General features: G+C 36.7%; 1 protein-coding gene across 1 annotated transcript; it reads right to left on the bottom strand.

Moving 5' to 3' along the window:
- Nucleotides 1–5011: 5011 nt before the first annotated feature.
- Nucleotides 5012–8401, bottom strand: LOC110945084 (replication protein A 70 kDa DNA-binding subunit D-like). The gene is made up of 9 exons (XM_022186721.1): nucleotides 8249–8401; nucleotides 7887–8154; nucleotides 7686–7788; nucleotides 7414–7544; nucleotides 7211–7295; nucleotides 5783–5909; nucleotides 5497–5696; nucleotides 5287–5410; nucleotides 5012–5200 (listed from the first exon to the last, which is right to left on the bottom strand). Exons 1-9 carry the CDS (start codon nucleotides 8399–8401, stop codon nucleotides 5012–5014), a joined length of 1380 nt encoding a protein of 459 aa, XP_022042413.1.
- Nucleotides 8402–22760: the final 14359 nt, after the last annotated feature.

Here is a 22760-nt window from a genome sequence, read left to right as displayed (position 1 = left end):
TAATCGTGTCAACATGTTTAATTTATACCTCTGAGTGACCCTTTGACAAACCCGAGGCTTTGTAACAGTAAAATACGCTCACTAGAATATACTATATAAATTTCGCGAAGTTCCGTTTTAAAACGAGAAAGTTATGATCAAATTCGTAAGCGAGGGGTTACAGGCGTCAACAATATAAGTTAAGGCTTCTCGGATAGTAATTAAACTAACCGGGGACTTAACAATGCGGGTAAAAGTTACGAGGCCCCTAATTGTAAATAATCAAGGGCCAAATCGCAAAGTTACCCCTTCGAAACCGAAAGGTCAGGTTAATGATTACAAAAGATTTGAAAATCTTGGAAATCAGACCACAGGCGGGCCGGGTTGATGAAATAAGCAAGCTAATGCGGGCCGCGAGCCACCTGTTGATTCGTTTACTGACATGAAGATCCAGGCGGCCCGCGTCCAAGTGACCAAAATCCTAATGCGGGCCGCGTACGAGTCCCAGATGCAGAAACTTTGGACAGATTCAATGTTTAAGCTTGTGAACAATCTTGTGAGCATTAATTGAAGCATGGGCGCCCTCTACTTGCCCCCTAGCAGCCAGGGCCACCTGCTGAACATCCATGATCCATTGTAGGGTGAGTTGTAATGATCTTAAGCCAAGTTTTTCACTATAAAAGGCATGGTAGTGTACCATTGTGAAACACACCTCAAACCTGCCTTCTGATCATTTCTGGAGTTCTCAAGCATTCCTCTAGCATCCTTAGTCGTGCACCAAGCTTCTGTAAGTATGCCTAACCTTTTGTGGCTTAGTTTATGCATAGTTTAGCTTAAAAGTCAATCCGTTGTAATTAACGATTGACTTTGCGATAAATCACAAATGGTCCAGTGGTTTGTCGAATCAAAGATAGTTATATGATGGTAATCATGTGGGCTTTAAACCCCAAAAAGGGCACCCTCTGATTCCCACTCTAACTAGTCCGAATGTCGAGTCAAACGTGCTTAGAAAAAGTCAACAGAAATGCTATTTTGCGATTTCATGCATAATCTGTAATGTAGATGATATGTAACCTGTTTGAACACTCATAAAACATGATAATAAGTATATTAACTAGTCTAAGCTTGTTTGATCCGACCATTTACTGTTTTGACCCGGTTCGGAGCCGAAAGTCGCAAAGCTTTGACTTTTGCTTTGACTTCAGTTCTGACCCGTTAAAGTATGATTTAGATATGCCTTAGGACTCTCTTAGGACCAGGTTACATGATGGTATAAACCTCCGTGACCGGTTCGTTGTTTGTCCGAGTCTTTTACATAATTCCGTTAAATGCTTAAAAGTTGACCGTAACGCCCTTTTTAAATTAAAACGAGAATTGCGGACATATGAAAGGATCATAACCTTGGTTACTGATTTCTAAGCATGTCCCTAAAATTTCACGTCAATCCGAGGTCCAGAATGGGAGATATGCTAAATAGCGCAAATTACGGAAACTTTAGTAATTTAATAGCGCAATTAGCATAACGCCTATCAAAACCCGGATTTCGACACCAAACCTTTTACACACTGATGTAAAATAATATTTTGGGATTTTTAAAGATTTTTAATTATTTTTAACCTGCTCATAACCTGCGGTTATGGCATCGGTTCGGTAAATACCGAATATACCCTTTTCGGCCACAACGTGAGTTCTACAAGGTCTTTTGACCCAATTTCGGTTGCTACTGATTTTAAATAATAAATAAAGTATTTCTAACTTTATAAAATGTTTGGAAACTCAGGTTCCTGTAGAACTCAGAAACCTCCTTTAATAATTTTTAAAAAGACCGAAATACCCCTACGGGGCATAAAATGGATTTAAACTCGTTATGGGCATTATGGAAGGTATCCTACTGATACCACAACCTCTTTGAAGCATATTGACTTAGGAAACCTGTGTAGGACTCTTACGGTTACCCGTTACGCCATTTGCGCGCACGGTTCGGCTTATGTAACTAGTTTACATAAACTAGCCGAAACGGGTCAAACCATATTGTTTTGACCCCAAAATCCAGAGTGTGATTATTATACCCATATAAAACAAGTCTTCAAACTTGTTGGGTCCAAATCACATTCCATTCACGGTTTTCGCCTTTCATGCGATTAAACCGTAACTATCCTTTGAAACTAACCGGTCTAAGCTACGGCTAATTTAAAGACCCGTTAGGATTCTAATAGGTTATTTTTAAAACTCTGTTCCAGAATAGGAGACCAGTAAAAGCTATCTGCAATTTATTTCAATTAAGGATTTATACTTGCAAAGGTAAATACTTTTAACTTATTTTCCGTTATACGGGCTTGGGTTACGGTATTTAAAATACCGCTTGGTCGGGCAATTGACCCCAACTCATTAGTAGTTGGGTATTATCAATGTGACCCGTTTAAAAATTTGTTTTGTTGGCTTTACGCCTTTGGGGGCTTAATGACCATGTCCCGGATATCCTTGGCAGCATTTTACGAAATGGCCATGACCCTGACATCCGAGTGTAGGCGTACACCCGGCATTATGTCCATGACTATAAAGGTATAGCCGTTGGTTTTCCCGCCACGGTTTTATACTATGTGGTGTGTCTATTAAACTTTAACCCGGCACGACCCGGGCGACCGAACGCATAGTAAACATGTAATTCTTTACAAGATTTAATTATAAATTATCCCAAGTTATAAAATAGTTTGTGCCTTGTGCATTTAAATCAATTTTAATAATCATTTTTCAAAAGTGTCGGTTGAATGTATTTACCAGTGTAAACTGACGTATTTTCCCCAAAAAGATTAAATGCAGGTACTAAACGTAATTGGCTGGCTATATCTCCTTAGCATCTTAAAGAGTCTCGCAAGCTTAAGGATGCCTTCGTCTGTTGAACAAAACTTATATTTTTATTTGATCCCCTGTGGATACTTTTCGACTATTCGTAATACATTTGATATTACAAACAATGGTTGAAATATAATTATCTTTATGCTTCCGCTGTGCATTCATATATTGTGTGGTTTGACTATATTGTTGCCAACTACGTCACGATAATCCCCCACCGGGCCCACCGGTGAGACACGTGGAGAACGGGGTGTGACATTATAGTAGTTATTAGCCCATTGACATTAGGTTTAAATCTTTTGTGAGCCCAATACTCAATTTCATTAAGGCCTAAAGGCACGTTTTTTCAAGCTCAAACAGGGTACACGAATTCTTAAGGTCAGCCTTGTTGGGTATACACACGTTTAATATTATTAGACCAACGGGTTCATGTAACACCTAGATGTAGTTATAATAAGAGTTTACTCTCGGTTTCAAACAAGTGATACATTTGCAGGCAAAAGATCAAATACAAATAATCTTAACATACTAAACATACAAATTGAAGGAAAACTCAAAAAGACAATGTGGCATTTTTGTAATTACCACCAACTATCAAAGTTACTATACAAATGTGAACTCAACCAAAAATACCTAAAAAACACAAAAAAAAAAAAAATTTAACATTTTTTATTAAAAAATCGCTACATTTCGTTAGCAAAAAAATTTTTTTTTTGCTGCTACTAAAAGTAGCGATTTTTTAATAAAAAATGTTAAAAAAATTTGTGTGTGTGTTTTTTTTTTTAGATTTTTTTAGGTTTTTTAGGGGTTTAGTTTTTAGCATTTTAGCTTGGGTGGGGGGGTGTTAGGTTTTTAAGGGGTGGGGGGGAGGGGTTTAGGTTTTTTTTTTTTTTTTCGGGGGGGGGGGGGGGGGGGGAGTTATTGATAATTACAAAAATGCCACCTAGTGTTTTTGAGTTTTCCTTCAATTTGTATTTTAGTATGTTAAGATGATTTGTACAAGAACTTTACCCTACATTTGCATGGGTAGAAATGTGTCAAAACTCTCGGTGTGGGTCATACATACCTCAATCCAAGGAACTTATGTTATTATTAGAATTGATGTACCTAAGTGTGGTTAAATTAAGTTCTAACTGTATCTTAATTTGAGTTTTTCGGGATCAAATTGTTTTCATGTGATATAGTGGGTGAGAAACCTATGTCGGTTAGGTTGTAATCGGACCATTTAGGACTACAGTCTATAAAAACATGGCGTAGTTAGAATATGTTGTAATGGAAGTTTAATTTGGGTTTCTAGTAAGAAATTTTACTTGAATGTTGTAAAAATGAGTCAAAACCTAGGTTTTGGTCATACACCCCTTACTCCCTGAAACTTATGTTGTTATTAGACGTAAAATAGACGTTTTTTCGAATTTCATTTGGGGTTTAATAAATCGGCTTTGCTTATTTTGTATTTCAAAGTGTAAAAAGTAGTTTTTTATATTTTTTTAGAACGGCAAAATCATATTAGAACAAATAAAACAAGTCCTCAAGCGAAGGACATTGTACAAAGAAAACAAGAAATAGAAGGAAAGCAACAAACAAAGAACAAAAAAAGGAACATAAACATGTTAAATAGTGGATCATTAACCCACTCAAACCATCTCCATTCTTTATGCTTTGATCTGTGCGTGATACAACTAAACAAAGAAGCCTTGACATCCTCACACACCTTGACATCCACAAAGAACCCAAATGGTTGTATACATGATGCCTAGCAAAGTTGGGTCAGTTATTCTTAGCCGTTCATACAAAATTTCCACTAGATAAACAAGTCTTGGATACTTTATTCTACTTGCCACACATATCCGAGATTAGCAGCATGCACATAATTAACCATCATTACCTGTGACACATGCTTAAAAGACGTCAACTGTTACTGGTGAGTTTATGAATATAAAAGGTTATAAATCACATCAATTAAGCATGACTTATACCCGCCCATGTCATCATAACCCAACGTTACCACGTAACTTACATAGCCATACAGTTAATGCCCACTACACCACGGGTGTAGCACTGACAAATCCCGTTGTAGCGGCACGTATAAGGGACCACAAATATCATGTGTATGTCATGCTCAGGTTATATACATGCGTCCAACAGTCATGCCATATACATACCGACTGTAACATTTGAACTAGCAGTACTGTTCAAGAAGTTGTTTCTCTTGAAGTTGAGATATAACGTTAGGATCCACTGTCAGCTTGGTGATACCATACTTATGGATGTTATACTTCAAGACATAACTGGTAACGTCTATTTTAAAAGCAACATTCTGGCCAACCAACGCATCTACTTTAGCAGGAATCTTCAAAGCATCAGAACGCTGACAAAATATAATATTTATCAACAAATATGAAGTTTTAAGTAAATATAGAATATAACCAATAAGGCTACTAAATGTAAACATACAAATTCAGGGTTTGCAATAAGAATATCTTCAATAGACTTTCCTACCAACTTCCGTGCTTCGCGATCAAACAAAGTAAGTGTAACAGAGGCAGAAGGGTCTTGAACCCTAAGTTGAATCTTATACCTAGTGAATGTTGGTATGTTCATATTAAAACATAATAAAAATAGGTCGTGCATGTAAAAAAAGTTTTGCAAGGTATATTCACTTACTTGAGAGAAAAAGTTATAGTTTTAAAAGCACAACGATCAGAGAGACAGGTAAGAACCTCCTTTGTTACACCTGAACCTGATTCCTGTGTGTCATCATTCAGATGAACAACTTTGTTGATCTTCTTGTTACATCTATTGCAACCCTCATAGAACCATCCTTCATCTTTATAAATACCCATTATATTCCCCACAACAATGACCTTGCAAACATGCATAAGTATGTAATAAGATATTAATTTATATAGTTAACATGTAGTCTGCAATTTAGTATTAACAAAAAATATACCGTCGTAATCGAAAAAACATCAGAAATGTTGAAAAAATCTTTTCCCTCCAAGAATTCCTCTTCAACAGATTTTGCCATGGAACCAAGGCTCGTGGATTCACTAACCTCAACAGAGTTTGCAATCAGACTGTTGAAAAAATAATAAAACATATATTATACTAAAGTATACGTTCATCAGAATATGAATAAATATTAAAAATTGAGGAGGAGTTGGGTAGAAAGTGGGTTTTTCCTAGAAAGTCTAGGAAGCAAAAAGAATGTGACACGTGGCATGGAGGGATTTTAACTAAAAGGGCACTTGTGTAATTTGACATTTTATTTTATTTTTGGAATTTTATCTCTCATTAACTAACAATGCCTAAAATTATGGAAACTGTTTCTCCAAGATTTTTTTGTATTTCGCAACCTTCTCCTTCTTCGTCTTCGTCATCATCAAACACTTCTCCATCTCCACCATATCCGAGTTCATCATCACCATTCAAATAATGTTCGTATCATCTCCGTTTTCTTGACGATGTGTTTTAACAGCAAGCAAATTAATATAGTTGTGTTTTAGCAGCAAGCAGATTCATACAGTTGTGTTTTAGCATTCAGATTCATACAGTTGTGTTTTAACAGCAATCAGATTCATACAGTTGTGTTTTAGCATTCAGATGCATACAGTTGTGTTTTAACAGCAAGCAGATTCATACAGTTGTGTTTTAACAGCAAGCAGATTCATACAGTTGTGTTTTAGCATTCAGATTAATACAGTTGTGTTTTAACAGCAAACAGATTCATACAGTTGTGTTTTAGCATTCAGATTCATACAATTGTGTTTTAACAGCAAACAGATTCATACAGTTGTGTTTTAACAGCAAGCAGATTTATACAGTTATGTTTTAACATTCAGATTCATACAGTCGTGTTTTAACAGCAATCAGATTCATAGAGTTGTGTTTTAGCATTCAGATTCATACAGTTGTGTTTTAACAGCAAGCAGATTCATACGATGTGTTTTACCATCCATGCTGGTAATGCTGGAGGATTTCTTGACGTTGTGTTTTAGCAGCAAGCAGATTAATACGATGTGTTTTCTTGATGTGTTTCTTCATGAAGGATAGAAGGAAGAGAGAGAGAGAGAAAGGGAGAGAGAGAGAGAAAAATCGCATGAAATGTGGGGTGGTTATGGAATGACAATTATTTTCATATTTAAAACAAGCTAAATGACATATCTACCCCTGGTTAATTAAATAATCCTATTTTTAAGAAACACATATTACCAAAATGCCACCAAGATGATCTCAACCATTAAACACACACATTGGATGGCCCAGATCGCTTCCTAGACTTTCTAGGAAAAACACACTTTCCGTAGGATCCCCACTCTTAAAAATTAAATAAGAATAAGTTAAATAAGAAATAATATATCGAATGTTTGTTGTGAACCTGTTTCTGAACTCATCAACTTTAGGACAATCATGATTGCAAAAAAGCCGACTAACCGTGTATGAATTGTTAACATACGCGACACCTAGTAACAAACCGTGAGATAGTAAAATAAAATAAATGTAAATAAAAACTTTAAACTCGAAGAATTCAAGTACAGTTAAACACCAAACAAAAGAAATTACTAAGAAAAGAATACAAACCATTCCACCACTTGACCTTTCCAAACTGCAATATAATGATGGCATGAACATTTTTTCCTTTGATACTTTCAAAGAACGACAAAACTTGATCACAGTATTGATCCCACAGGGTAAGAAATACTGTCCGACGCCTGAATATTTCATAAAAAAGGTACATTGTAAGTTTCATATGTGGCATTATATAATTTTTGTAAAACACTATTACTATAATTACTATTAATTGTAACAATAATATGTATATTGTATTCTAAGAAAATTATTAGGATGCTTACTCCAGATCAGAAATCTCTATAGTAACTTTCACAGGTTGCTTCCCACTTGCTTTGTTAGTTACAGTCTCTTTTGGAAATGATCGAGTCAAATAACTAATAACATCTACAACAATACAATATCGACCAATAAGATGTGGTTAGTAGGTAAAAAAAATTGCATGAAAAAAATTATATTTTGCAAACAATATTTTATATACATACCGACTGTAACATTTGAAATAACAGTATTGTTCAAGATGTCTGCAAAGCTCACGAAATCAAAGCCGTATGGAGATCCACCAAAATTTTCACATTCAATAGCTTGGGTTGTACTCTGGAAACATAGCCTGTTTTGATTGTCAACATACTTGCATCTAGAGTTATTAAAACCTATTGTTGGATTCCTAACAATCAAACATCGCTTTTCCACTAATGCTAGAAGAAACTGTGGTAACACACAATTCAAGCAGTTAGCCTCCATCTTTGTACCCTGTATCATGCATGAAAAAAATAATAAAATACCTCTTCATCAAATAGTATAATAAAATACAAATGTGAAAATATATGGAAAAAAATAAATAAACCTCTTCATCAATTAGAATCATGTCCATTGAGTAAAGTTGACTGGGATTTCTCCTCTCAGGGTGTTCCCAAACCCTGATCACCCTAACCTTGACCGAAAACTGTTCTTGAAAAGCATCAACAGCTCTCAACATAGTTATGTTCTGGTTCTCCATAATATCTATGACATGTCACAAAACATACTTCAATATACTAATCAGAAAAACCAAAGACCAATGCAAAATATTAAAAAAAAACAATATGCAGAAACACTATGGACGAAAACAGAGTTTAACAAAAGACTGTTTTAGTGCAAAAACATTATCCTATATAAGAAGTGTAAGATTAACACCTAACCAAAACAATGCGGTAATATGAATGAAACAATGTGGAAAAGAATGGAGTGTAGCAAAATACTTATAGGAGCAATATAAAAAGTTATATAAGGAAAACCATACTATTAGCTAAAATAACATATCATATAACATTTCAATATATCAATACCATATCAATATCATCAATATCAATAATCAATAATCAATATGAATAATCGATAATATCAATTACATATTCTTTCAAAAATAGATTAACCTATTTTAGAATAACTTATTTACGGAAGTTCTAAAAATATCAATATAATCATTTATATTAATAACATCATTAACATATTTACAGAAGTTCTAAAAAAACAGTCAAATAAAATTTGAATCAATTACATATTCTTTCAAAAAATATATCAACCTATTTTAGGATAAGTTACTTATTTTAAGGATTACTATCAATTACACATATATGATTCAGTTTCCCGTTTAATATTTAAATAAATATTTTATATATAAGACCGATTTATATAAAGACTGTTACAATCTTAAATCATCAATTTTATATTAATACAAATTGAGAATCACAAAATAGACAGGGTTCTAACTATTATTATAATTTTAACATTTGTACATAAACAACCATGTTAATATATATTTTTTTAAATAAACAGCTATCTTTGTATCTTAATATCCTAATTTCTTAATATATACATTCTTAAGTATAATTGTTATATGTTGTATTAAATTGTGATCAATTTATTAAAACCATTCACTACTACCAGTAATGTAATAGAATGAAACAACTATAAGTGTGAAGTACGTAAGTATCATCTCATATAAGAAATTAGAATGAGGTTTAGTATTTTTAAACTTTTTTTATATATTTTTTTGATTTATTTTTTATTTAACAATTCTAATAATTCAGAGTCAAATGCTTCAATATATAAATATACATTTATTACATACATTATATAATAATTTAATATATAAAATATCAGACAAATGTATATTTATCGTCTGTACATCTACATCAGCAAAATTCTTTTCAACACAGTTTTTACCAAAAATTCTTAAATGGAAAAAAATACCAAAAAATTTTGTAAATACCGAACAACAACCGGCCTCCAAATGAAACTCACGAACAATTACATCAATACCATTGGTAAAACCGACTTTACCACCAACTGTTTCAATCTTAACGTAAAACATTTTATTGCCAATATATATAATTGAATTTACATCATTTGATGTATAATTATAGCACTTCGGAAGGATACAATCAGGAATGACCTGTAGAAATGATAAGAAAAAATAAAATGGTTATTTTTCTAATCAGTTCAGAAAATAAATGTAAATATATTAAAAAAATAAATTGAATGTAAAAAATAATCTTACACTAAAGTGAGATGATGTAGACGCCAGAGATGTCCAGAAAGAGCTACGACTCACACCATCAACGAAATATGATAATTTGAATGTAGTAGAATCTACAGGATTGATGATTACCAAACATCCTTTTTTTAGTCGTAAATGTATGACAACATTCGACCAACCATGGAAAAGGAAAAGCTTTCCTTTTGCTTCGTTTATAAAAACAATAAATGATCGGCCATCCTCAGTGTGTAGCAGAACATTTGTAGGCGTTTTATCCGTACCTCACAATTTACACGCGGCGTCAGATGGAATCGCCTTATAAAGCAAATAAGTAAAAATGAATTATAATATAAACATAAACAATACAATAATAATAAATTGTCTTTCAGTATAACAAAGAACAGGCATTATAATTCATATAACAATTTCTCACTTACCAGAAGAACTCCGTCTGCTCGAATCATATACCTACAGAAAGAAGGATCTCTGATACTGATTCAAAAAAGAAGAAAATAATAAACCATAACATGTTAATCTTACTGTTGCAAAAAATGATCAGATGATAAACGAATACAGATTCTACAAATCAAACTACATGAGTTATATGAAATAAGAAAAATCTCAGGAAGACGTTAAACATAAAGAATATAAAGATAATGAATACAAACACATATATTACATAAACATACAAAATAACATCATATATAAGAAAATAACAAAAACCAAACAAAAGAACAATGACATGAAGAGGTTATTAACAGGAAATATAATAAACAAATCCTAAAATTTAAGATAACGAATACAGAATCTAAAAATAAACCAAAAGACTTTTACGAAATAACAAAAATCTCAGGAAGACGAAAAGCATAAATAATAAACAGACAACGAATATAAAGACATATCACATAAAGATACCAAAACAGACAATAAACACATACAGATTCCATAAACATACCAAAACAGATTTTCTATAAGAAAATAACAAAAAAAAAAAAAAAACGAACAAAAGAACAATAAGATGAAGATGTTATAAACATAAGATCTAATAACAAATCATAAGAATCCTAAAAATTAACATAATTAAATTTTTTTTACATAATCTACAAATTAACCATAGGAATTCAAAGATATAATAAAAAATCTCATGAAGACGATAAACATAAATTACCTTGATGAAGTTTCTGTCATATTGAAAACCTACAAACACAGGTTACATAAACATACCAAATCAGATGATATATAAAAAAAAATATCAAAATAAGAAGAAAACAACATTGTGATGAAGATGTTATAAACAGGAAATCTATTAAAAAATCGATAAATTACACAGTATATTAACAACAATTAATAACGAATTAGAATATGATGATTGATGATTATGAAGTTGTACCGTCGATGTTGGATTCTTCGGTGAGAACAAAGAAAAGCCTTAATCGACCTTGCCGTATGCGAGAATTTGAGTATGATGTCGATGACTATCAAGTTGTGTCGTCGATGATGGATTGTCTGATGAGAAGAACAAAAAAAAAACCCTAATCGACAAACCGTATGTGAGAAGATGAAGAATGTGGAAACAAAAGGAGCGGGTTATTGCTTTATATATGGAATGAACTTATCGACCCGAATGAGTGATTCAAATCCCGGGTAGGGGTTCACCACATGGAAATGAAGGGATTATAGAATTGGCGGGAAAATGAGAAATTGAGGCCCTAGTACGTGGACATGTATCCCCTGTGTATGGCTTTTATTAGGTTGTATAGATACACATCGTATAGGCGATGCGTATTGAATTGAAAAAGTGTGTGAATAAATGGGTTTGATGTGCCAATAGATTCTCCGATTCAAATTAAATTTTTGTAATAGATATTTTCTCTTCTCTTAAATCAAAATGAAAGTACACGTGGCTGCCTCCCACCTTCCTTTTACCACCTAAATTGATGAAACGTGGCTGCCTCCCACCTTCCTTTTATCACCTATAACAATGTCGATAAACGTTGATCGGAACACGCCGCTTAAATCTCAGTTATGTCTCATTGCATTATGATAATACTGACAAGGGTGCTGGTCTTTTCTCCCACTGTGCAAACTTGAAGAATCTCACCATAACACATTGTAGACTGGTGGCCTTTATTTCATCTTGGACTACCTAGTCATGACAATACTGACGAGTAGGGGTGTGCATGGGTCGGTTTGGGTCGGTTTTGACCTAAAACCATAACCATAACCGCGCTGTCGGTTAATGGATAACCATAACCATAGCCGATCGGTTATGGTGGTTATGGTTATTTGGTTTTGATGGTTTTAGCGGGTCGGTTATGGGTGGTTAACCGTGTATTTAGCTTAGCTAAAAATAGCTTAATTTTTTAACATGGAATAAATAGTTATTGCATATTTGAATATATTAGTATATTACATAGTATAAAAAATACATATAATCTATAATATAAATACCAATTATTATTGAATATTGAAATAAAGTGATATGATACATTCCATAAATTCAAATAAATATCCAACCAAAACCACAAAACGATATGAAAAACCTATAAATACTAAAAATCTTCAATAAACAACATCAACTATTAAAAATATGGTGAAATATCCTAAATCCTACAAAAATTTATTACATGTCGGTTCGGTTCGGTTCGGTTATGTTGGGTATGGAAAACATTATATCCATAACCGACCCGCTACTTTCGGTTTTCAAAAAACCCCTTAACCGACCCACCAGTTTTTTATTTGGTTCGGATTTTTCGGTTTGGTTTTGTCGGTGTCACACCCCTTTCTGCGGCGGAAGCACGAGGTGTGATCATGAAAGGTTCTCATTGCATACGAAAGGTAAACATACTATATGCTCAAAAATAACTTCAAACATTACATTACTGAAAACATAGGTCAAGTGTTTACAACACGTGATAGCATATTGTCTTAAAAGTTACAACTTATTTAACGAAAAACATAGCGACATCCACGAGCATAAGTAAGACCGCGCGCACATCCATCCTAGTTACCTGAAATACATGTGAGTTTTGGAAAAACGTCAACATAATGTTGGTGTGAATTCATGCAGTGATTGATTTGAATGTTTAATATACTCGAATGAAAACATAGTATGAAACTTGTAGAATGTATGAATGTTTGAATGTAACTTGTAAAACGTATCTGTAACTGGGTACTATGACTGTTTTTGAATGTGTGAGATTGCTAGTGGTTTGCAAGGCCACTAACATATGTCACGACATAGGAAGTCACCAAATCTAGGCATTTTTGTCAACTTTGACTGAGACACAGAAGCACTCATTGGTAGAAGTAGGCCAAGAGTGGGGTTGCCTGAAACCCATTAGATCTAACCTTTTGTTCCGCGGTCTGAATGTATACGTTGATTAATGGTGCTTATGGTACCCTATTCGAGACATGGTCTAGAATGTTTCACTTGAATGTTTTTGTACCCATCATAACACATGTAAACAATGTAAAATTTGTGACATGTATTTCACCCCCGAAGTGTAAAACAAAAACAGTTAAAGAAAAGGGGGAGCATGAACTCACAACTTTGCGTTCCTTTGCGTCGTAAACTTCACCGGTTTTGCTTATAGTGCGTCGTGACCTAAACGTGTTTTTTATCGTTAGTCACTAGACTTGTATCGTACAAGCACAAGTCACTATTTTTTTTTTTTGTAATGTTATTGTTGTGTTAAAAATATTTTATATTTTTAACTATGTATTTTACTTATATTATTTTCTCAAAAATTAATATAAGTATCTTGTATGTTTGCACTTTGCACCCGAATTATGTATTCTTTGATTCCAACTTCAGTTTATGTTCATAACTTGTCCAAGTTACCTATTCTGTCAAATAATATATTTTCGCAAATATATTTTCTTGTATTTGCCCAAGTATGTTGTATGTGTATTTTTTTTATGTTTTTACTCTAAAATAACATCCATACAGTTCACAAGATAATCATAAAATCACACAAGCATTTTACTATGAAATATATATTCTAAATATTTATATTTAACAAGTTTCGTTTACGAAAATTCCACCTCCAACACTTGGAAATTTTGTAATAAAAATCATGGTGGATTTTACTTGGGAAAACTAGTTAAAAGTATATTCACAACACTTGTTACTAAAGTATTTCCAAGTGTTATATTTCTGGAAAAATTTTGTCAGAGTTTCCTCTGTAACTGGAGGTGGCCACGCTTACTAGCGTATCATTTTCTTTTCAAAAATTCAATCAACAATTTTCCCATCATCAACAAACAATGTTCAAACACTAAACTAGTAAAAAATATACGTAAATCGCAAACACATGAACTTGTGGGTTATGTAAAAGTGTGTAGTAACCTTCCATTATTTTTGTAGATCTTTCTATTTTCGTAAATAAAATTGGCTTCTTGAAAACCTTATTCTTAAATAAAGTGGAAGTTTACAAGTTTTGGGTCAAAAATTATAAAAATAATTCTTTATTAAAACCTTTCGTTACACAAGTGTCTACACACTTGTGTGTTCACAAAATCACCTTTAGTTTATGAAAGATCTGGCTTCTAAAACATGATTTCATTTTACACTTGGTTCTTCGAAAATACCACTTGTAGATCTTTAGATCTACTAGTTTAGAACTCCATTTTATAAGAAAATCACCTTTACACAAGTTCATGTTTATATGTAGTAGTGTTCATCATCTTATCACTTTCATTCTTTAACATACACTAGTTCATGTTCCATGAACATGATCCAGTCGGGTTAGATGGTGATCCGAACTACTACTAGCATTAAACAACATAAAAGAATCATAACAAAACAAGTTTCAAGAGTTTTACACCAATATTTACTCATTAACCACTTTGTTCATCATTTTTAGTAGACTTTAAACTTTGATCTTATATGTTCATGATTTTCATCCGACAAATTTCTTATTAACCACTTTAAACAAGCTTAAGAAGGCGTTTAGAGTCACTTACTACTAGCTCGTGGCTAGGGAAGAAACTAGACGAAAAATGGGTGGTTAATAGCGTCGTGGTGAGGTCCTTGTGATTCCGTAAGCACCGAGCTTCCTTATACGTGATCCTTCACACTTGTATGTATGTAAAATGCTTTGATCAAAACTTGAAAATGGTAAGGTGGTGCTAGGGGGTTTCGGCCAAACTCAATGAGAGGGAGAGGAGGAGATGAATTTTTTTGTTGTGTGTTTGGAATGAATGTAGCATGAGCTCTTGGTTTATTTATAGAACTAGTTAGTGGTCTTAACCATAGGATCATATGTCTCCTAGATATTTAGCATGTAATATTAAATTAATCAAGAATTTGTGGGGGTGTCCCCACATGGGAACCGAACTCGTTTGGGGGGGGGGGGTTCATGGTTGAATTCCAACTAGATGATTAAGTTAGTTAGTTAAGTTAGGAGTTTAATTAGTGTATGATGTGTGTTGTAATTTATAACGGGTGTTAGGGTATTCGGGGACCCTAACTGGCTCAGAAAAAGGAAAACAGTGTCAATGACAATATTTTTATGTTCCGGATAAAGTCTGGTTGTCCGGTTAGATACCGATTCGTTAAAGTGCTAAATTGCACCGTTTAGTGTCTTTTAAGCATCCTTTTGTAGCACTTTCAATTCCCGACACTTAGGGAAATATTCTGGATGTTAAAACATGAATTCTGCATAATATTTATGTTGTTAACAGCTGATTAGAGCTGAATTTATTAAAATTCCGCACTTAAAGTGCGTTTCGGGTGCTTTTTAGTGCGTATTTTAGCTTCCGTAAAGTTTATACATAAACTCTTGTATGTACTATTGGGTTTTAATGTATTCTTGTTGTTGGACCTACACCTAGGCCCTAATTCTAATGTCTGGCTGCCTTCTGCAGTTCTGTTGACACATTGTGTCTTACCGGTGAGTTTACTAGTATTTCTGACGCAACGCTCTCGTTAATGCTTAAAGCAATATTTGGTGGTATAAAACGTGCATGAATTCACTTGTTTAGCATGTAATCAGTCAATGTTGACATTGAAGCACATAATTGTAGTCATTAAAAATAATTAAAGAGTACGAGAATTATCGGTTTTGTGCCAGTTGTCACAGTCTCCCCCCGTTAAAAGAATTTCGTCCCGAAATTTAGGCTGAACTAACTCTCGCAGGAGTCTTCTTGAACCGGTGGGGATAGTTTTCTTTGAACTGGTCTTCACGTTCCCATGTGTACTCGGTTCCGTGTTTGGAGTTCCAACGTACTTTGACAAGCTTGACACTGCTCCTTCTGGTCTTGTTGACCTTCCAGTCTGTAACCTCAACTGGTTGTTCTGTAAACCGGAGAGTGTCGTCAATATGCACTTCATCCGCAGGGATGATCACGTTTTCCTGTGTTAGACTCTTCTTGAGGTTGGATACATGGAACGTATCATGTACTCCATTAAGTTCCACCGGTAACTCCAACTTGTACTCTACGGTACCAATTCTTTCTAAGATCTTGAATGGCCCGATGTATCGTGGATTCAGTTTTCCATGCTTTCCAAATCTGACTACGCCCTTCCAAGGTGAGACTTTCAACAAAAATTTGTATCCCACCTCGAATTCTAATGGTTTACGTCTTCGATCAGGGTAGCTCTTTTGTCGATCTCGGGCCGCCCTAATGCGCTCTCGGATCTGTGTAATCTTGTCGGTCGTTTCTTGTACCAATTCAGGACCAACCATTCTTTTGTCTCCAGCGTCTGCCCAACATAGAGGCGATCGGCACTTGCGGCCATACAGAGCTTCGAACGGTGCGGCTTTGATGCTTGTATGATAACTGTTATTATAGGAAAACTCAACTAAAGGTAGATGAGTATCCCAGCTGCCGCCTAAGTCCATGACACATGCGCGAAACATATCTTCTAATGTTTGTATAGTCCGTTCACTCTGGCCGTCTGTTTGTGGATGGAATGCCGTGCTTAGATCTAGCTGAGACCCAAAGGCTTCCTGAAAGGATCGCCAGATTCTTGAGACAAAGCGTCCATCTCTGTCTGAAATGATTGAGATAGGCACTCCATGACGTGTCACAATCTCTTTTAGGTATATCTCAGCAAGCTTTCCAGTGCTATCATTCTCTCGGATAGGTAGGAAATGCACAGACTTTGTTAGCCGATCGACTATCACCCATATCATGTCGTGCCCTCTTGGGGTCCTGGGCAATTTTGTTATGAAGTCCATCGAGATTTGCTCCTACTTCCACATGGGAATCTCTGGTTGTTGTAATAGGTCGGACGGTTTCTGATATTCAGCCTTAACCTTGGCACAGGTTAGGCATTTTCCTACGTAGACAGCAACGTCACTCTTGAGTTTCGGCCACCAATAGTATTCCTTTAAGTCTTGATACATCTTGTCCGATCCTGGATGGATCGAGTATCTCGATTTATGCACTTCATCAAGGATGACTTCTCGTAGGCCACCATAGAGCGGAACCCAAATACGCTTTTTAAAGTATAAGGCTCCCTCTTCATTTGGCACCATGTACTTTAATGCGCCCCGGAGGTATTCAGCTTTACGGTTTTCCATCTTGAGGGCTTCTTGTTGTGCGTCACGAATACGTGTAGTGAGGTTCGTTTGAATAGTCATTTCTAGTGCTCGAACCCTTAGGTTCTTAACCCTCTATTTTCGGCTTAATGCGTCCGCCACAACGTTTGCCTTACCAGGATGGTATTTAATCTCACAATCGTAATCATTTAGCAACTCGACCCATCGCCGCTGGCGCATGTTCAGTTCCTTCTGATCAAGTATGTGTTACAGGCTTTTGTGATCTGTGTAGATTGTACATCGAGTGCCATATAGATAATGTCGCCAGATCTTCAAGGCGAAGACCACCACACCCAGTTCCAAGTCGTGCGTGGTGTAGTTCCTTTCATGTACTCTCAATTATCTTGAAGCATAAGCGATGACCTTTTGGCGTTGCATGAGCATGCAACCCAAACCTTGTCGTGAAGCGTCGCAATATACCACGAAGTCTTCTGTGCCTTCGGGTAATGATAGTATTGGTGCATCGCATAGCTTGTTTTTGAGTAGTTGGAAGGCTTCTTCTTGTTTAACGCCCCAATCGTACTTCTTGTCTTTTTGCGTAAGGGTTGTTAGCGGTTGAGCTATTTTTGAGAAATTCTCAATAAATCGCCGATAATAGCCCGCTAAGCCCAAGAATTGACGAACTTCAGTTGGGGTTTTGAGGGCTTCCCAATTCTTTATGGCTTCAATCTTGGATGGGTCTACGTGAATGCCCTTCTCATTCACAACGTGACCAAGAAATTGAACTTCGCGAATCCATAATTCGCACTTTGAGAATTTTGCATAGAGCTTCTCTTTCTTCAGTAGTTCCAGTATGGTTCTGAGGTGTTGCTCGTGCTCTTCTTTCGTCCGTGAGTAGATCAGGATATCATCGATAAATACTATCACGAATTTATCGAGATATGGTTTGCATACGCGGTTCATCAGATCCATAAATACCGCCGGCGCGTTCGTCAGTCCAAATGGCATCACAAGGAACTCGTAATGCCCATAGCGTGTTCTGAATGCAGTCTTTGGTACGCTTTCCTCTTGTATCCTTAACTGATGGTATCCAGATCGAAGGTCGATCTTGGAATAGTAGCTTGATCCTTGCAATTGATCAAATAAGTCATCAATCCTCGGTAGTGGGTACCGATTCTTGATAGTGAGCTTGTTCAGTTCTCTGTAATCTATACACATCCGCAGTGTTCCATCCTTCTTCTTCACGAACAGTACTGGAGCTCCCCAAGGCGAGAAGCTTGGTCTTATGAATCCTTTATCCAGCAACTCCTGGAGTTGTGTAGATAATTCTCGCATTTCGGATGGTGCAAGCTGATAGGGTGCCTTGGCTACAGGAGCGGCTCCTGGAACCAAGTCTATACGGAATTCGACTTGTCGTTGCGGAGGTAGTCCTGGAAGATCTTCGGGAAAGACATCAGGGAATTCTTTCACCACAGGAATGTCTTCGAGCTTCGGCTCCTCAGCCTTCTTGTCTACAACATGTGCCAGGAAAGCGACACATCCTTTCCTTAAGCACTTCTGCGCTTTCATGCAGCTGATGATTCGCAGAGGCGCGCCTCGTCTTTCTCCATGTACGATGAGAGTTTCATCATTCGCCAAAGGGATGCGAATGATCTTCATGACAAATGACTTCAGCTTTGTTCTTGGACAACCAGTCCATTCCGACCACTACATCAAAGCTACCCAATTGAATAGGTAAGAGGTCGATGCTAAATCTTCGTTCACCAAGTTCTAGTGTGCAGCCTCTAACAACTTCGCCGGATTCAACAAGTTTACCATTGGCTAGTTCTATGGAGTATGGAATATCCAATCTACTAGACTCTATCCCAAGCATACGTTTAAATTCCACAGACATGAAACTATAATCGGCACCAGTGTCAAATAATATGGATGCAAAGTGATTGTTAACGAGAAACGTACCAGTGACCACATTAGGGTCCTCGCGTGCGTCCCTTGCTCCAATCACAAATGCTCGAGCCTGAGCGTTGTTTCTCCTTGGGCAGTCTTTCATGAAATGTTCATTGCTCCCACAGCTGAAGCATCCTTGGTTTCGCCCAGCTTCATTTCCAACCCGGTTATTGTTGCCATTTCCATTCCCACCATCGTTCCCATTTCCAGCACCGTTACGGTTTCCATTCCCGTTCCTACTACCATTACTATTGCGGCCTCCAATACCTTTACCCCAATAATCCTCGGTATGGTGGCCTGACTTTCCGCAGTTCTCGCACTTCCCAGCGCGACAATTTCCCATATGGTGAAAACCACAGCGGTTACACTTGGGCAGAGTGCCCTGATACTTCTTAGCTCCAGACTCATTTGCAGCTGCGAAGGTTTTTGCCTCCCTAGGTGGGTTAGTGCCACGCTTCTTGTTGTTCGAACCCTTGTTGTTGCTGCGGGTTGCTTGGCTCAGATTTGAATGCTTTCTTTTCTTGTCACCAGACGACTCAGCATGCGTCTCGGTATTTTCTGTTGGGTCCAATGATAGCTTCTTCATACGAACACAATCTTCAGTAAGGCTGACAGCCAGAGTTACAGCCTCGGTGATTGTTTGTGGTTTGGCCGAAGTTACCATGCCGCGAAACTCTGGGACCAGTCCCCAAATACAGCGTTCAACGTGCTTAAATTCCAGAGTCACCATGTAGGGAATCACCCTAGACAAATCATGGAACCTTCGAGTATACCCAGTGATGTCAGCACCCACCATAGTCAAGTGCCAGAACTCCGTCTCCAACCTTTGGAGTTCGGCACGAGAGCAGTACTTCTCTCTCATCTTTTCTTTCAGTTCATCCCAAGTCATGCCATACGCGGCATCATCACCCAAGGTTTGAACTTGCAAATTCCACCATGTCAGAGCTTCATCAACAAACAGCCCAGTAGCAAAGGTGACTTGCTGATCCGCGGTACACTTGCTCATTCGGATAGTGGCTTCAGTCTTTTCCGTCCAGCGTACAAACGCTACTGCTCCTCTAGTGCCATCGTAGTTCATTGGTTTGCAGTCGAGGAACTGCTTGAAGGTGCAGCCTTGAGCTGCGTTTCCTCCAGACGAATCTCCATGTCCATTACGTCTAGCATTGCTTGGTCCTCCACTGTCTTGAGTACGGTTCGCTTCGTACTTGTCACACCCCCAAAATCCACACGCGGAGTATCACCGCTTGGGAGCGTGACTGACCAGGATCAAGCCACCAATCATACAGAACATTGTATAAAGTAAAAGTAAGTGCAATATAAACCAAACCAATTCCATATGAAAGGTGTTTCCAAAACATAAGTAAGTTGTCATTGTTTAGCGGAAGCGTATTATTGTAAAACTCATAGCAAATAAATGTCAAATATCAAAAGTGTTCAATAAGATGATCAAGATCCAAGCCCCACAACGACCTGCTCCTTCCTTGTGCAAGCTCCAATATGTACCTAAGGTCCTGCAAGGCATGCAGCAGATAATCAACAAACTAGTTGAGCGAGTTCACAGTTAATAGTTTAGTTTGGGTAATAGTGCGTTCGTTCAGTTAAGTTTCATATCGTATCAGTTCCATCGCGGCCTCCCAGGCATGTGTGCGAAGATTAGGTTCGTTAGTTCGCGACCATAGTCTTTACCGACCAGGGTGTGTGCGAAGGCAATTTATCAGTTCGTTCGCGACCATAGTCTTTACCGACCAGGGTGGGTGCGAAGGCAGTTGAGTAGTTCGTAAGCATCAACAGTTTAATCGTTCGTTACAGTATCAAAGTATGCACAAGTAATCATCCAACCCATTCCCACCCTGGGAACCCATGCCTTGGCTGTGTGAACTCACCTTGGTTTGCTCGGTATGTTATTGCTTCTAGGATTAATTAACTGTCTAAGTCCGGTACACACGACCTAGGATGCATTGCACATAAATCCGAGATAAGTGATTGCAAGCAAATAGGGTTTACAAGTCTTTGTTATACAAGCAATTGTGTTATGTACGTTCATTGTGTACGGAATGATATGATAAAGGTTGTTTGCGCATATGGTATCATTCAGTCAAGTGTCACATAATCACATACAGGTAGAGCATAGTAGCATGTTGTTTCTCATGGACTTGCCATCACAAACAGAAAATCTTTTCAAGTGTAACAGAACTCAAAGCATGTAACATCACTGTATTTCATATCATGCATTCAAACATGTATAAGCATAAGTAAATCGGACTTTTGATCCTTTATACAATCTCGGACAGGATTCATTCTTATAACCTCAGATCCTTTACATACTAGTGAAGCTCGGACCAGGCACTAAGGTAAATAAGATCGGACAAGCAGTTTTTACACTAAAATCGGACCACATATAATAACACAAAGTCGGACTAAGGAGCTCCCCCCCTTTAAACTCGGACAGGGAAGTCCCCATACAAAGCTCGGACAAAGAGGGATCAAAACTCGGACATGGGGTCTTGGGGTTAAAAGTCGGATGTTCTAATATATACTACCCTTATTTCTCAAGCACCATTGGGCCAAAGCCACAACCAATGGCTTTGGTTGACCGCCCACCCCACCAATCGCTTAACGGCAACAACACAACACATTTGTCATGAATCTTAAGTTATCACATGCTATACTTCCGATTGGACCCCCTTTTTCCCAGCCGCCCATATTCCCCACTTGCAAACAATATACAACCAATTTTTAATTGTCTACAACAGACAATATATGTGCACCTACTAGCATGGTGGGCGGCAATCAATGCTACTCGGAAAGTTTGACCGAAAATTATCATTAATAAACTAAAGTGAGATGGCCATGTGTAAGGACTAGCCGCCACCCACTATAATTCGGTTGGGCCAAGCCCACAACCAATGGGCTTCATTGGCCGCCCAACACCCAACCAATCAGAATTTATGGCCGCCCAAACTCACATGCTTTCCTGCCACTTACTAACATTTGGCCTTGAACTCTACACCCCTAACCATGTTACTAGCCGACATTTTCCTTTTGCTGTTGGAATTTACAAAAGTCAGCATGCTTTATAATATTGATTGATAATATTGATTTGCTCAATCTCATAAAACTAACCAGATCATCATCACGCTGTACATGAATACATATAAGCTATCATATCAAAGTGGCTATCCAATAATCATATGCAGTCAATTTAATTTTGCTACTAAAAATTGTGATTGGACCTACACTAGTGCCAGCCGATACATGAACCAATAACACACAACCATATTCCAACCAATGATATGAGAATATTCAAACTACTTAATCATCAATTATAAATCAATTTGCAGATCATTCAGGAACACATACATAACAGTTGTAAATAATAACATGTATCTACATACATAACA

This window comes from Helianthus annuus, chromosome 6 (assembly GCF_002127325.2).
Source record: "Helianthus annuus cultivar XRQ/B chromosome 6, HanXRQr2.0-SUNRISE, whole genome shotgun sequence".
NCBI lineage: Eukaryota > Viridiplantae > Streptophyta > Magnoliopsida > Asterales > Asteraceae > Helianthus > Helianthus annuus.
This window is presented reverse-complemented; position numbering and strand designations above follow the sequence as displayed.